Source organism: Microtus oregoni, unplaced genomic scaffold, assembly GCF_018167655.1.
Source record: "Microtus oregoni isolate MIOR12 unplaced genomic scaffold, Mior012 000000F_ref0000247, whole genome shotgun sequence".
In the NCBI taxonomy this organism is placed as follows: domain Eukaryota; kingdom Metazoa; phylum Chordata; class Mammalia; order Rodentia; family Cricetidae; genus Microtus; species Microtus oregoni.
Genome location: NW_024543059.1, coordinates 14,361,457 through 14,378,283, shown reverse-complemented (window position 1 = coordinate 14,378,283; position 16,827 = coordinate 14,361,457). Strand labels below are relative to the sequence as shown.

Genomic DNA, 16,827 nt, shown 5'->3' with positions numbered 1-16,827 from the left:
ATGCGTAAAAAGTCATTTCACTGGGCACGGTGATGCACACCTCCAGTCCCAGCCTTCAGGAGGCCGAGAGAGTGTGAAGCCAGCCTGGTCTTTTAGTGAGTTCCAAGCCAGAGAGGACCACAAAGTGAGACTCCTTCTCTCAAAAAATTTCAACAATGTAACCTTGAAATTCTCCCTCAAAATAGCCTTCCCTTTCTAGGACCTAGAAGTTCTAATTATACATGCTTATTTTTGTCTTTGTATTTGAAAGCATCTGCTTCACTGGACTCAGCTGCTCAGAGGTGGGGGCCTAAGTTGGTTTTGTCTCCCACAGGGTATCTAGAATTCGATACAGTGCAAAATCAGAGAGGCAATGACAATAATCCTGACGCGCTCTGCTCATCTTTCAGTAGCTAATGAAGAACATTACCTATGAGGGACTCAATGGTGGGCACCTCGCCAAGGTCGTCCAGCAGTTCATGGATGGGGTCATTGTGCTCTGGAGCGATGGCATCCTGATGGTCCAACAGGAGCTGCAAAGACCCAGTGGTTGACCCCACGTTCACCCTCAACCCTCCGTCCCCACTGGCATGGCCCAACAGAGAGCTCCACAAAAGAGGCCAAACAACAAAACCACCACGGCCAGGGGACAAGCAAGTTCACCTAGTGAACAGCATGAGGGACAAAGCAGCACTGAACTTCATGGAACAGCGTCCACTGTGAAAGACCGGGAAACCCTGCCCTGGTCCCCTTTTTACCTCCTGGCCATAACAGATCCACAGGACACAGACTAAATTCACGGCTACGTCTGATAAGCACCAATGTGACGGCACACTGAGATTTGCTCAGGGTCCTAGGGACATAGCTTGTTTTGGTTGTTTTTTGTTATTGTTTCCCAATGCTGGGTTTTAAACTCTGCCAATGTACAGTATCTTTTTATTCAGAAAAGAAGCATCCAGATTCACACTAATATTATCTTAGTGCCACGCAATGAGGTCTCATGCAAGCTACTATCCCAGGTAATGTCTTCAGAGAGGACAGCATTGGAAACTCCAGCAGCATTTTACATGTGTTTTCATGTAGCTCTTTCTCTCTCTTTTTCTTCTTTCTTTCCTTTCTTTCTCTTTCTTTCTTCTTTCTTTCTTTCTTTCTTTCTTTCTCAAGACAGGATTTTCCTCTGTAGCTTTGGAGCCTGTCCTGGAACTAGCTCTGTAGACCAGGCTGGCCTCCAACTCACAGAAATCTGCCTGCCTCTGCCTCCCGAGTGCTGGGATTAAAGGCGTGTGCTACCACTCATTTGTACTTCTTGATGTACAAAGGAAGAAGAAAATTGTGTTTGAAAAACCTGTAGCTGGGCGGTGGTGGCGCATGCCTTTAATCCCAGCACTAGGGAGGCAGAGGCAGGCAGATTTCTGTGAGTTGGAGGCCAGCCTGGTCTACAGAGCTAGTTCCAGGACAGGCTCCAAAGCCACAGAGAAACCCTGTCTCGAAAACCAAAAAAAAAGAAAAAAGAAAAAGAAAAACCTGTATAATTAGGGAGCTTCCGAAAGGAAAAGTCCACAGTCACAGAGGGACAGAAGCTGGTGTTCCAGGTTGCGTGAGAGGAATGAGTCAGACAGCTGGTATAAAAGAGAGCGTTTCACCAAGCCACTGAGCCTGCGCTCAGTGGACTTTTTGGAATCCATGCCTAGGGATGCTGGGTCGAGACACTGTCATACAGCTGCAAATATCACTTTGCAATGTCAGCATGGAGATCCTGATGCATGTAGCTTAGGGCTAATTTGCAGGACAGCGGATAGTTGTGGTATGAAGCGCGGACGGAGGGTAGCTCAGGGACAGAGCACCTAGTACACTTAGGCCCTGGATTTCACTCCCAGCACCACAAAGAGCAGCAGTAGAAAAGGATCAGAAACTACAAGGAGCTGTGGTCAATTAAGATCACAATAGGGTACAGGCAGTGGTGGTGCCTTTAATCCCAGCACTCAAGAGGCAGAGGCAGGCGGATCTCTGTGAGTTCGAGACCAGCCTAGCCTACAGAGCGAGTTCTAGGACAGCCAGGGCACAGAGAAATCCCGTCTTGGAAACAAAACAAAACAAGATCACAGCAAAATGAGATGCCTGGCCATCAGCGAGGAGACAGGTGCCAGGGAAGGTAATGAGGGCGGTGTGATGAACTGATGTCATTAAGGGAAACACTTACGGTGTGGGTGTTGATGATTTCGCCAATGGAAATGTAGATGACCGGCTTGGTGAGGGTGACCAGATCAGAATACTCATCCACGTTAAATTTATCCTGCAGCTCTGGGACATCGCAAGCACTTTGGAAAAACCGCCTGAAAAGCAGCAGCAGCAAGAGGCATTGGCATGGAAGATGTGGAGAGGGCACTCAGACCTTGCCAGCACATGTCAAGACACTAAGCAGCCAAGACAACGACATTCTAGAAAAATGGCCTCATGTTTGCTGTTCAATTCCCGCCTGGCAGCCCTGGGAATTCAGTCAGTTCTCTGGTTAGTTTTATTTCCACCCACAAGAATCACTCAACTACCAGGAGGTGGTGGAATACACCGTCAGTCCCAGCACTCGGGAGGCAGAAGTAGATGGATCTCTGAACCTGAGACAGCCTGGCCTGCAGAGTGAGTTCTAGGACAGCTAGGGCTACACAGAAAAATCCTATCTTGAAAACAAAAAAAAAAAAAAACCCAAAAAACCAAAACAACAACAACAACAGAGAAATGCAAAACTTCTCGGGAAGAGTGGAACATCTCTCGATTCATTTGTGAGGTCAACATCCCCCTTACACCAAACAGGCAGAAGTATCATAAATGGTTAGGTATGCACCATCTACTCTGCCCTTACCTGAACTTCTGGTAGGACTGGGAAAGATACTCATTAATGATGCTTAGGTGGGCATTGTCGCCCAGGAACATCTTGTTGGAAGCTGCATGCTGGAGCATCTTTGCGATGGAGCCCAGATTCCTGCGCTGGTCTGTGGTGAGCTGGCCCCCGGCGGACAGGTCAATGATGTCGAAGGCATCAGGAGCCACGATAGCCGGGTTCATGTATCGGTAGTAGAGCAAGTTTCCAATGATCTGAAACAGAAGCACAGGCGTAAACACCACACTGCCGAGGAAGCCACGCGGGACTGTGCTAGCAATGGACATGGGAAAATGCAGTCCTGCGAGGAAAAGGCAAACACAGAAGACACACCGACATGCATGCATGCACATAGCCTTCCCTCAAGACCTGGAACTTGAAATAAGTAAATAAATAGTTCTGGGGCTGTAGGGGGATAAAAAAAAAATACTACCAGGGATCAATGAAAGAATGGATTCTGAGCTGGGCGGTGGTGGCGCGTACCTTTAATCCCAGCACTCGGGAGGCCGAGGCAGGTGGATCTCTGAGCTCAAGGCCAGCCTGGTCTACAAGAGCTAGTTCCAGGACAGGCTCCAAAGCTACAGAGAAACCCTGTCTCGAATAATACCAAAAAAAAAAAAAAAGAGAGAGAGAGAGAAAAGAATGGATTCAGAACATACAAGTGCCATTTAAACTGTGTGATCCAACATGTCAGGACGCCCTGTGTTCACGTGACAGTAGCAGCCAAGGCTGCTGCAGCCCACCTGCACTTTGGTTTTCATGGGTGGGCTTCTATGAAGCTGTGGGGCACAGCGAGAGGTAACCCTTAAGATGACCTATTTAGCACAATGCCATCTGCCCGACCCCACCATCCACATGCTGCAGACTGCAAAGGCCACGTTCATGCCTCTGAAGTGGGGTTCACTCAACACACATCTCCCCGGGAGAGCTCAAGGACAATCACGGCATCTCCCCTAGAGTTCCAGAAAAAAGTAAAATTAATTCACCTGAACAGAAAGTCTAGAACCGAGGCCTCATTGTAGGAAAGCACAGAACTAGGAGAGAGAAGAGAAGAGCGTTCAGATTAAAAAAAATAAAAAGACAACTAGAAAGAGTACAGCCGAGTAAGGAGAGTCAGCAGTGAAGCCTGGGCGGAGCAGAGGAACTGCGCTTGCCGCTATTCGCCTGGCCACCAGGAGAGGGAGCAGTGCTTCAGAGAAAAGAGGACTCAGGAAAAATCCAACTTCTTCTACTTAGTGGACATTGTGAGTCTCTCAGATGAGCAGAAGCTATTGGATTAGGGATATCGCCTTCTATTTACAGCTGGTTTTGAGGCTCACAGTCAAGGACGAGCTGCAGCAGGATTGGCGCTTGCCGCTCAGGCACTTCCTGCAGGTCTGTGGTCAGAGCTGGGTTTCTAACCTGTCTCTAGGGGCTACGAGAAGGGCAGGGACCCAGGCAGCCTTCAGATGCTCTCACCTTCAGCAGCTCATCCTCGCCGGCGTCAGGGAACTTCTCGTGCAGCGAGTCCTTCAGCACTTTGGCAATGAAGCGCATCCCATAACTGTGGGGTGGACAAAACAGAGTGCGGTCAGGGCCACAGAGTACATCATCAATGCCAGGACTGATCTGGGGTCATGACCAACGGCACTCACGGGATCTTGTCCACAGAACTGATGATGGCCGAGAGGAATTTGTCTGTCACGGCCCTCATGTTCCTGATGGAGTTGTCTAGCCTGGTCTTCACTTCTTCATGAGACAAGGCTTGCTCAGGGGTCACATCATAGGGCAGTTTGCTGAGAAAACAGAAATGAGCCCCGGCAACGTTAGACCAACCCCCAGGATAGCTCTCGAGGCAGGAAACTCACCTTTTATGAAAAGAAAAACCCGGAAGGTTTGCTGACTGAAGCGCCTCTGCACAGAGCTGGTAAAGCTAGGACTGAAATCTGAACTTGGGTTGTCAGCTGTGACTGGATGTCTTACGTGGCAGGCCCTGATAAGCACTGACTTAAGACATCACATCCCTGGAGTCCCTCTCACGGAAGCACTGGCATGCAAGCGGTAATCACAGACACACCATATGGGCTCGAGGTCACCTCAGCGAGACCACGCTTACCTAGCATACCCCAGGCCCTGTGCTGATCCCCACAATGAAGTTAAACAGTGCTTATACAGAGGAAGCTCCCAGCCCCAATGACAGACACCTCAGCTCAAGCAAATAGAGAAGGGTCTTCTAGCAGGGAAGAACAGAAGGAAGAGAAAGGCGGTCAGATCCTGGAGGAACTGCTAAGTCTGGACTTGCTTAGAAGCCAGAAGTAGCCACTAAAAGTTAAAGGTTCTAGAGAAGTGAGATGCCTCGGAGGGTGAAAGTGCTTGTCACACAAGCCTGGAGACCTGAGTTTGACCCCAGAACCCACAGAAAGGTGGAGAGAGAGAGAGAGAGAACCAACTTCACAAAGTTGTCCTCTGACCTCCATTTTCCCTGACATGGACACACAGTTTTTTTTGAGGAAAGACTGCCCTGGCTCCAAGGAATTAAAGATGGACAGACAGACACAGATGAGAGATGTGGGAAACCAGTGTCCCAACTTGAACCAGAGATGACGAGGATGAACAAAGGTGAGGTCCAACAGTGGAGACCAAGACGGCCCACAGGACTGAGGGAGCACTGGGTTAGTCAGAAGAGGCAGGCATGAGAGGATGGGGAGTGGGCCAGCGGCAGTGCGTCTGTCTAGCATACACGAAGCCCTGGCTTCAGTCCCCAGCACCACATAAATCAGGCCCTTAAAGTGCATGCTTGGGAGGTGGAGGCGGAAGAATCAAGAGTTCAAAGTCGTCTGCAGCTACACAGGGAATTTAAGGCCTGCCTGGGATGCATAAGGACTTGTCCAAAAGGAAGAAAAGAAAAAGAAAGTCTGACTGACACCAGACTAACGGATGCACTACAACATGGGCCTATACTTAGCAGGGCGGAAAGAAAGACAAGGAGCTGAAAGACAAAAAGAAACGCAGGGATAAAGGTTCTCGTACTTCCAAACTTTAAAAATAAAAGTGATGACTATCTTAGGTTACCCAAGTGGTGACCTAATAAGAGAGACAGAGGGAGACTTAGTATACAGGGGAGAGGAGAGGTAGCCAGGGAGGCAGAGAACATAGTCACGTGGCCACAAGTTAAGCAGTGCCAAAGGCCACCGGAAACTGAAGCCAAGGAACAGATGTGTGGTAAGTTGGTTATAATCACCATAGTAAACCAGGACAAGCAGACAGGGCTACGGCTGCCATAGCAGACGGAATGATACCAGTACTGTATTTGTAATTTACAATCAAGCCCTGTGTGTTTAATTTGTAAGCTCTTGTTGTCACTTTCAGACTAGTAAAAGTCACTGTACCCTTACATGCTTGTTTGTCACAAGCAGTAGCGCTGGGGAGGGTGGCTTAGTGGCTGAGTATTCATCGTCCACCACGTACAAGGTCCTGGGCTTTGTCCTCAGCATTGCACGAAAGTCAACAAATAAAACAAAAATAGCAACAAGCAAAAGAATTGAAACCACAAGGGTCAGTGGTTTCAGTCAGAGAAAACACTGAGAACAACTCCCCCACCCCTCTGGGACAGGGTTTCTTTGTGTGGCCCTGGCTGTCCTGCCAACTCACTCTGTAGACCAGGCTGGTCTCAAATTCACAGAGATCAACCTGCCTCTGCCTCAAAAGTGTTGGGATTAAATTGAGAGGGAAATTTCAAGACGATAGAGATGATACTTAGAGGTGCCAAGGTCCGAGTCTGCTGTGTTGGGTGGTTAAGTAGAAGTGGGGGGGTAAGTAAGGCTGGGGGCCCACGGTGCTTCCATGCTGGGTGATTTCCTACATCAGGTACTAGCACTGAAAAAACATTCAATTTCCATTTTATGAAAACACCAACGCCAACAACACACACACACACACACCTTAACAACACAGAAAACTTTGTCACTGGTCTACAAGGGACACATTTTTTTGGTTTGATTTGGTTTTGTTGAAATAGGGTCTCACTCTGTAGCTAACTTTGAATACCTGCCTCAGCCTCCAAAGTGCTGGCCTTACATGTATGAGCCATCACTGCACAGGAAAAGCCTTTCCCTGCAGAGCTACCTCACGCATGTCTTGTTCACTATTGCTTTATTCTACACTTATCTAAGTGCTGGCGTATAACAGGCACTCAATAAATATTTGCTAAATAAGTAAAATATCAACTTAACTTGAAGCACAGTCCTCAAAGGAAAGATTGTGTGTGTGTGTGTGTGTGTGTGTGTGTGTGTGTGTGTAACTGAGTCTCATGTGGTCTACGCTGGCCTGAACTCACCAGGTAGCTACGACTGACCTTGCCTCCAGATTCCAAACACTGAGATGACAAAATGTCTGGCAGGAAGAGTTACTTGAACTATTATTCTTGTAAACCAAAAGCAACTGCATTAAAAAAAAAAAATACAGAGAACAGCAAACACATGAAAGAAAAGCGTTATGATCGTCTTACCTTGCCTCTCCTGTCTGAGACTCCATCTGATTAACCCAAGACTTGTAAATATCCACAGGATCGGTTTTGATGTTGAGCGATTTGTCATCCATAATCTCCTTCACCACAGGGGCCAAGATCTGCCGGAGAGCATTCTGGCCCCGGGCACCACGGTTGAAGCTTACAACCATTTTAATAACCGTAGGATTTCCTGTCACGATTTCTTGAATCTGATCCACCTTTGACCTATAAGATATCAAACACAAATTAAACTAATCTCAGAACTATCGAGTTAAGGATGCTCCTCTGGAAGCCCTTCCAAATATTCACAGAACCATCTACTGATGCTCATCCAGCTGCAGGAATCTTGACTGGACCCTTCCTGTTAGGACCAAGTACTATAATTTCATTTTTTTTTCTCTCTGAGATAAGGTCTCTCTATGTAGCCAAGATTGGCCTCAAACTCCTAATCTTCCTGCCTCTGTCTCCTGGCAACACTTTCTGTGTTTTGTTTGAAACAGGGGCTATGATTTTCTTGCCTCCGCATCTTGAATGCTGGAATTACAGCAGGGACACCATGCCTGATCTACTCTTTCTTTTAAAGATTACGTGTGGTTATTTATGTAGAATGTGTATGTAGGTAATTCTACCATCAGGTCATCAGGCTTGGCAGTACCCACTGAGCCATCTTGCCAGCCCCACCTGTCTCTCTCTCTGTCTAACTGCAGTACTATGCTACAGTAATAACTGTTAAGAATTAGCTACTGTCTAGTTTAGTTCAGCTGAAGGGTTAATAGGTCGTTCATGCCTCTTCATAAAAGGCAAACTATTTTCCTGCCCCAGTCTCTAGAATGCTGGGATTTCAGAGTGAACCACTATGAGGCAGTTACCAATGCTTTATACTAGCTGTTTTTGAAGTGGATACTTTTAAAGAGTATTTCTCACAAATTGAGAGCAAGGAAAGGCAAAGGTTAGTCTGAGTCTGAACTGTGGGCGTCTCCAGTGATGGAAGGGCCTCCCCCACACCCTGTCCTACAGTCTGAGTCCAAACTACTATGGGCACCTCTGGTGACGTAAGGCCCTGCCCACCCCGTCCGTACTTGATCTCCTCCTGGAGCGCCGTCTTAAAGAGCCGCAGCAGTAGGTACTCCTCTCGCTGGTTGGATGCGTAGTTGTACAGTGTGAAGATTACAGAGTCCATGAACTTGGTGGACTTGTTCTGAGGCATCTGAAAGATCAGCTTGGCCAGATAGGTCGGGTTGGTCTGAAATAAAACCAACAGATCAGAAACTTTTAGATAATATAAAGGCTGATTTTTTAAAATTTATGTTTATAATTCTTTTGAAATTGTAATCTGATTATTCCCCCCTTTCCTTTCCTCCCCATAAGCCCACCTATATATTCTCCCTTGCTCTCTCAAACTTCTGGCCTCTTTTTCTTTAATTGTTGATATATAAATATATAAATATAGCCTGCTCAATGTGTGTAACGTTACTTGTATGTCTATTTTCAGGGCTGACCATCTGGTGTGCAGTTGGTGTGCTCTTCCCTGGGAAGACTGTTTCTCCTGCTCTCAGTGTTCCTAAGCTGCCCATAGTTCTCTGTCTAGGGTTGAAGCATCTTGAGCTTTCCCCTCCCAAGATCATGCTTTGTAAAACGTCAAGGATTATAATATACAGAAGGAAAACACGATTGCCCTTCACATATGCCTCACTCCCAGAGGAATCTGGGCCAGGCATCCCCGCGAGGAGGCAATCAGCCAGGTTTCCCACCTGGTCCCAGGAGCCCCTTACCTGCAATAAATAGAACAGGTGCTGATAGGCTTCCAGCTTCTCCCGCTTCTCCTTGCTCAAGGCCTTGAGGCCTCCCTTCTGCTTGTTCAGCATCATCATGTCCGACAGCTGCTCTTTGTTCTTCTTGGTAAGTTTTTTACTATGAGAAACCACGTCCTACAGACAAAAACCATCACACAGATCAAAAGGCTGGCAGGGCAGAGGCCACACTTCTGCACCTGGACCTTGTCCTAAAACAAACCAGGCTTCTGTATAGTTAGACATGGACTGAGACATTATTTATAATAAAATCTTAGAAAATGTGGAACACAAAACGATACTGGCGGAATTAGAAGAGGATTAGCTAAGAAGAAAGTTGGCCTCCACGGTCCCTGTTAGAGTAGGTGGCCTCCACAGTCCCTGTTAGACGAGGCGGCCTCCACAGTCCGTTAGGAAGAGAGAAACAGGACCTGGAGCAGCACAAGGTACCTATGCTGGCTGCAGGCATGCCATGTCAGCTGCAGGCACACTATGTGGCTGCAGGCACACCATGCAGCCACAGACACACCACGCCGGTCAGGCACAGGCCGTACCTGCAGTGTGATCTTGTTCTTCACCAGCAGTCCGATTTTGATATCCATGAGATTGAGGTCATTCTCCAGCTGCTGGTTGGAACGGATGAGGGTGATGACCTCTTCTCGCATCTTCATAAGATCAAGTTCCTCCTGGAAGTCCTGGTCACTTTGGTCCAGGAGGTGGACAAACTTTCGGACCACAATCATAGGCGGATCCTCAGCATTGACTGGGACGAAGAAAATATGACTCAGACAAAGACCCAAGTTTCCAGAACACTCTACGTCTGAGGAGGGGTCAGCACTGTCTTGAAGCTCTAGTGACACGTGGGACATCAACACTTAGGCCTGAGATGTGCTAGGACAACCACCAAATGCAGCTCCTCCGTTGTTATTGCTGGGTTACCACGGGGGCTACGTCGGCAAGCAGCAAGACATCTAGCCACATGTTAGCAAAGGGCTTAATCACAGTGGCACCCTTCCCCCAAGGCTTGCCTTCAGGACAACCAAAGAGCTCCGTGGAGAGTGCCCAGGACCTGAGGGCTCCCAAGCACTGCCTCAACTCTTCACCGCTGAGCCATGGTTACTCACTGAGAGTCTTGTAGTCATCACGAGCTTTGTTTGCCCGAATGAAAGCCTGGATTTTGATAATGTCATTTATCTAAGGAACAAAGAGGAAAGAAAGTCTTTTACTCAGTTGTCCTCCAGGTACAAGGAAGAGTACACCTGACCAGCCTGCCACGCCTGAGGATACTCACGTGATCTCGGAAATACTGCAGCCGATCTCTATAGCGCTTTCTAGCCTGATGCATCCTGGCAAGGGACTGAATCTGTGGGGAGAGGAGCCTGGAACTTAGAGGAGGCTTCTCAACATGTCACCCTTGCGCCCCATGTGGACAAACCCTGCTGGGCTACCGTACCTTCACAACTTCATCTTTATGGGAGCGCAGGTAAGCCAGCCGATTTTGATATGCCTTCTTCTGCTTGTATCCTCTCCACTGTGACTAAAAGCATCACACAATATACATAGCATTATTTCCAAAGCATCAGTGAAAGTTAAAAAAAGAAAATCTTATTCTGCTATTCTGCAGGCACATCATCCTGATGACGCTGTAGGAAGCACCTCTGCAGGCACAGACCAAAATCCACCTGGGAGGACACTACTTCCCGGGCATCAGTGGAACACTACCCATAGTTCTGTCTGGGGCTTTGGTGCTAGGGACCCAATCTATGACCTTGTGTACACTCTGCATGTGCTCTACCACTGAGCTGTGTGCCTAGCCCACACCTGTCACCCCCTTACAACCAAGTCACACCGATTTGTCATCCTAACTGTTATCAGGCAAGGGAGATACACATTAATATGTCCATTCAGAGTTAAGGAAACTTAAGAGACACATGGTATCTAGTTAGCCATGGGGCCCGAATTCCTAATTCATTTTCCTTCTATTGTCACCGAGACACTATTGTTTGATTTATTGTGATTGTGACAGCATCACTTTGATTTCTCTAGAGGTGCACACGTTGTCCCCAGAGCCACTGAAAGAAAACATGATGCAGAGCTGTCTACGCCTCCTGCCACCGCCGTTAAGCACAATGATTATAATTTCCATTAAAGAGAAAAGAGGTCAGAAGAAACACACTCGCACATTCCGCTTCACAGAGTGACGGTTTATTCCTCCTGTCTGAGAGGCCTGCTCACTGGGTGAAGTACCTGAATGCAGGTGATGGCGGGGATCTGTTTCTTCAGGAAGTTCATCCGGGATCGGAATTCCTGTCGGACTAGGTAGCCACGGCAGCAGGCTTGCAGTTTGGTGATCAAGCCTTCGTTGGCCAGCCAAAGCTGCTCTCGGTTATATGCAGCGGTCACTCCAGAGATGGAGCTCTGGAAAAGCATTTGGTCACATTCAGGGAAGGGACACAAAGCCTCTCTCAGAGCATACAAGTTGACTTCACTCTCCTTCAATTATTCCTAATCTTCGGTTGAGTAAGGGACATGAATACCCCAGGTGTGTTTCCAGGACCAGGCTGATTTGTTAGTGAATTAATAATTAAATATTAAAGGCCAGGACTCTAATGATTTACTTATCTATTTATGTTTATGAGGGCTCCATCTGTGTGAACAACTTTAAGCCAGAAGAGGGCACCAGATCTCATTATAGATGGCAGTGAGCCACCATGTAGTTGCTGGGAATTGAACTCAGAACCTCTGGGAGAGTAGCCAAGGCTCTTAACCACTGAGCCATCTTTCCAGCCCCCCAAGGGCAGGCCTTTAATTCATCCCTATTCCTGTACCCATGACTTATACCCACTGGCATATGATAGTGAAGAACCTAGAGCTAAGGTGTGCAGGATCTCCCACCACACATATTGTGAAGGGTTTTGCTCAGCAGCCTAGAGGGTTTGGATCATTACTACAGGTGATAGGCAGTAGAAAACCTTTCAAACAGAGGAATAAAATAATCAGGTTTTTTTTTTTTTTTTTACAGAACATGGCACTGTTGGAAGAACATCTAGCAGACTAGAGGGGAGTTGTATTCACTTGTGTGCCACCACTCTCCTCCCCCCGCCCCGGTTACTTCTATTTTGTTTTTGAGACCAGATTTTGGTATATAGCCTGAGTTGGCCTTTAATTCTTATCACCCTGTTTCAGATTCCTAAATACTGGGATTAAAGGTGTATATGCGCGCGCGCGCACACACACACAGCATGCTGAGATAGGATTTTGAATTAAGTGCAAATAAGGTGAATTAGAATGCTACTATTGTGGTCCCAGTAAAAGGTCCTGGGCTTGAACGAGGCAGCAGCGGTGGGAACATTTAAGAATATCCCCCTATCTGATTACCTGCCAACATGCCCTCTCTTCCTTTCCTTAGTAGTAGACTTTTTTTCTGGGCCCTAACATGCACACGAAAAATACAGTGTGCTAAGTGCTTCTGTTCTTCTGTCAAGCTGTGCCTGAGATGTCTGGGTTTCCAGATGGAGGGGGCCTGATGGTGTGGGAAAGGGCTAAGACATGGAGGTACAGATCTCAGGTCACACCCCAAAGGTAGGAGTTGGAGCAACAGGCTTGAATAAAGGTCATGGTCATGTCATTGCTTACTGCCTGCAGGATCCCCTCTTAATTGCTTATAAGCACTACAGGGAGAAGTGGAGGCTGACAGTTGCATCAGGCAGAAGCAGAGAAAGGCAGCGAGGGATCATGAAAGAGCATCAGAAGCAGGAGATGCAGGGAGAACTTCACGGAGATGAACTGAGGGAGTGGCAGTGACTTCCTAAACGCACCTGACAACTCAAAGGCTGTTGCCAGATGCTAAAGAAAGCATTTTCACTAAAGATACCAGACAAGATGCTACTTTGCTGTAAGCTAAGAAGTGGGTGGAAACAGTGAGTTTGGGGCAGACTAACTTTCAGGGCACTAAAGACAGGATGTGAATGTAGGTTAGGTCAAATCAGAAATCCTACGGGCTTGCCTTTTTTTCTTTTCCTAAAAGACAGGGTCTATTTCTATGTCTTCTTGGCTATCCTAGAACTCACACTTGGCTGGCCTTGAACTGAGAGTTCCACCTGCTTCTGTCTCCAGAGTGGGATTAAGGCGAGCACCACCATGACTGACTGCTTTCCGTTTTTTTTTTCTTTGTCTTTGGGAAAGGAGGGCATGATTTGTGTGGGGACCGATACTGAAAAATGCAGTCCTTAGAACAGTAGCAACCACACTGCCTGGGAACTGGTTAGAAATGTGGACACCCAGCCTCTGCTTTAGACCCACAGGATCAATCTCTACACCCTGCATTTGAAATCCAGACAAGTACAATAATGGAAAACATGAGAAGTCAGGACTTGCAGGAACCAGGGAGGAAGGCATTAGGCAATAACATGACAGTGAGCTCTAGAAAGGAGAGACTTCCCTCCTGAGGGCAAACGAAGGATCAAGTGGATATCCAGGAAGATGAAAAGCGGAGTGGGGAATGGGAGGGGCCATAGTTGCGAGCCACAGCTTTTGCAGGAGGAAGAGATTATGTCATGTGCTAAAAGTAAGGGAACATCAGTCCTTTGGGATGCTGGACCTACATGTAAGGCAGGGTCTAAGTCCAGCTGTGCCTATGGGGACCAGAGACTCTCCAAGGCTAGAAATCACTAGATGCAGCCTCCACCCCTCAGCCCAGCACTGGTCGCTCCCTCTCCCTCACTGCGGTGGCTCCAGCTGCACCTGTCTGTCAGCCAGCAGCAGTCTCTTTCCTCACACAGACGTGGTTTTCCCACCCTCAGTGACGTCCCCCACTGCATCCTTTCTGTCTAGAGCATTCTTCGCTCTCTTCCTCACCTGTTAATGATGTCACTGAGGCTGCTTTCCTCCAGGAAACAGCTACACTTTCCCTGGCGTTTCCACGACTGCACTGTGCTACAGCCTCGTCTCTGCCTGCACTCACCGGCTCTGCTCCGGGCCTGACGTTCCCACAACACTCAGAGGCCAAGAGGCAGAGACGATGGGTCCCCCCAAGTTTTCTTTAATAACCACACAACGTAGCTCACGGAACTGTGCAACTCAGACGTTCTCAGATTTAGACTTCAACTTCTCGCAGATTACTAAAACAGGATTTCTCCAAAATACTCATTACACAACCTGCATCTGAGTCCAAGTGAGCTCAAGTGTCGCCCTCTGACTAACACTAGCCCTGCAGCATTTTCTGTCAGACACTTCTTGTGTGAAGAAAGGTGGCCTACCTGGATCTCCTCCCGAGAAAGCTGCACAGAATTCTGCACAAAGTCCGAAGGTTCGTCCCAGCCTCCGCCTTGCGTCTCCAGATTGTGGTAGTAGTAGTACCCGCCTTTCACCCAGTGTTTCACCCACTTGCTGTTATTGTCTCCTGGCAGAAGACAGAGGGAAAATGAAGGTCGCCCAGAGCCATGCTCCCGTACCGATCTATCCAACCCCAGAGAGAGGATGTACTCTAGTCAGCTGTGAGAACCTGTTCCGTGGGTCTGTCCACTAACCCTCGGCTCAGAAATGTCTCATTAATGCCATCTATGTCATATCATAAAAATGGAATGCCTAGCCCACCCACCACAGAATCGACCATACTAATCGTTTCTCTAAGACCTGGATGATAGAAAACTATCCTAAAAAGATGGGTGGCCATTCAGCAATGCAGTTCAGGAAGGAGAATGCTACACACCAGTCTCTGCTCTGAACTTCTTCAATTGTCCTCAGCTAATCAGAGCTATGGCATCCTAGAGAAGGCAGACAGTCAAGTCTCTCCACCTCTCCCACACTCTCATAAAACTGGTCTGGTTAACACAGTTGTCTACAAGCGTTCAAAGCTTAGGACTACTTCCTGAAAAGTGAGCCTCAAGACCGTACACTAAAGTCTCTCCTTCCATGTGCCCCTTCCCTCTACTGCCGTCTCCTCACACGTTCACGGGTGTGTTTACTCCCCCATAACTCACCTGCGGCTAGTCTTTTTTTCTTGGCTTCCGCAAGGTCACTCAGGTATGTTTCCCCACATTCGGGGATGACTCCATATAAGCCAACATCCGGGGAACGAAGGGCACTCAGAGTTCTGCCAACATCACCACTGTCGACAGCTTCATTGATGGCGAAGATTCCCAAGGCAACTGTCTCAGGAGATAATTATTAATGTAGCCGTTTAGAAGGTGTCTACATTCATATGACTTCTCCCAACCATACCTACCAGCCACCTATCCCCCACCCACCAGACCAAAGGCTTATGGCTCTCACCCTCCACCCAAACATAAACAAAACAGCAGACACGTGGGTACATACACTTCTGAGCTTCTTGGGTGTCTTTGTTGGACTGCCAGATTCCACCTTGAATTTCATCCAACCATAACACAGCAGACTCATCCTGGGTTTCCTACATATGATTAAAAGCAAAACAATAATAGAGCCATTATGTCAGGGTATGAGGGCCTTCTGGGATTCGGCTATAGAAGAAGCCCCACACATGAGCTGTGGATTAACTGAATGGAAAAAGCCAGGCATCAAAAACCTGCCCTAAAATAAACGGGAAATGGCTCAGATGGAGGGAAAGGATGAATGAGGACGAATCAAGCAGTTCAGGAAGCAGCAGAGGGAGCAGGAGTAGACACACCAGGAAGGGATCCAGTGACTTGTACAGTTTGACAAAAGCCATAGCGTGTATATTAATTAACACACTAAGTCGAGAAAGTCTCCTTTGCCCTTGACACACAGAGGCAGCGCAAATTCTCCACTACAACCAATGCTTTCAAGACTGTCAAGTCTTATTATAACCAGATCCTTTCATTCTCACAGCTAACTAAAGCCTGGAGTTTCCGTCGTCACTGCAGGTGTCACCGGATCACATCTAAACCTTTCTGTTTGTTTTTAGGATTTCTTTGTTATTGTTCTTTTTGTTTGCTTGTTTGTTTTTTTCTTTTGAAAAAGGGTCTCTCTACATAGTTCTGGCTGTCCTGGAACTTATTCAGTAGACCAGGCTATCCTCAAACTCAGAGATCCTTCTGCCTCTGCCTTCCAAGTGCTAGGATTAAAGGTGTGCACTGCTACATCCTGCTTAAATCTTTCATTTTCAATCAGTTGCTGGAAACTAAAACACATTTCAACACAAAATCATTATGATAAATGGTGAAGAGATGGCCAGCAAAACCTGTGCAGCCTGATGTGACCACTGGAGACAGGGGTGAGGAGCAGACCTGAGGTGACCACTGGAGACAGGGAGATGGAGCAGACCTGAGGTGACCACTGGGGACAGGGGTGAAGAGCAGACCTGAGGTGACCACTGGGGACAGGGGAGATGGAGCAGACCTGAGGTGACCACTGGGGACAGGGGTGAAGAGCAGACCTGAGGTGACCACTGGGGACAGGGGAGATGGAGCAGACCTGAGGTGACCACTGGGGACAGGGGAGATGGAGCAGACCTGAGGTGACCACTGGATACAGGGGAGATGGAGCAGACCTGAGGTGACCACTGGGGACAGGGGTGATGGAGTAGAAGTGCCTTGTTTCCTTCTTGCTATAGTTTAATTTTTAAGCTAACATACAAAGGTTTCAATATGGCATTTTAACACATACATCATTTTGCTTTATTTACCCCCGTCCTTCCTGATCCCTTCTTGCTGGTCTCCTATCTCCCCTCAAATATCCTTTCCTTCTGCTTTCATGTC

The 16,827-nt window shown here is 47.7% G+C and overlaps 1 protein-coding gene across 1 annotated transcript in view; it reads right to left on the bottom strand.

Moving 5' to 3' along the window:
* The window catches only part of Iqgap1 (IQ motif containing GTPase activating protein 1), a 90,322-nt gene that overhangs the window by 9,907 nt on the left and 63,588 nt on the right, over window positions 1-16,827 (bottom strand). The window contains exons 16-31 of the mRNA XM_041663679.1: window positions 15,449-15,539; window positions 15,112-15,279; window positions 14,389-14,531; window positions 11,378-11,548; window positions 10,584-10,667; window positions 10,422-10,493; window positions 10,255-10,324; window positions 9,685-9,893; window positions 9,113-9,268; window positions 8,420-8,583; window positions 7,341-7,565; window positions 4,489-4,629; window positions 4,313-4,397; window positions 2,837-3,069; window positions 2,180-2,312; window positions 410-512 (exon numbers count right to left, since the gene is read on the bottom strand). Coding sequence (XP_041519613.1) covers window positions 410-512; window positions 2,180-2,312; window positions 2,837-3,069; window positions 4,313-4,397; window positions 4,489-4,629; window positions 7,341-7,565; window positions 8,420-8,583; window positions 9,113-9,268; window positions 9,685-9,893; window positions 10,255-10,324; window positions 10,422-10,493; window positions 10,584-10,667; window positions 11,378-11,548; window positions 14,389-14,531; window positions 15,112-15,279; window positions 15,449-15,539 — 2,248 coding nt within the window. The remainder of the gene's footprint in view (window positions 1-409; window positions 513-2,179; window positions 2,313-2,836; window positions 3,070-4,312; window positions 4,398-4,488; window positions 4,630-7,340; window positions 7,566-8,419; window positions 8,584-9,112; window positions 9,269-9,684; window positions 9,894-10,254; window positions 10,325-10,421; window positions 10,494-10,583; window positions 10,668-11,377; window positions 11,549-14,388; window positions 14,532-15,111; window positions 15,280-15,448; window positions 15,540-16,827) is intronic.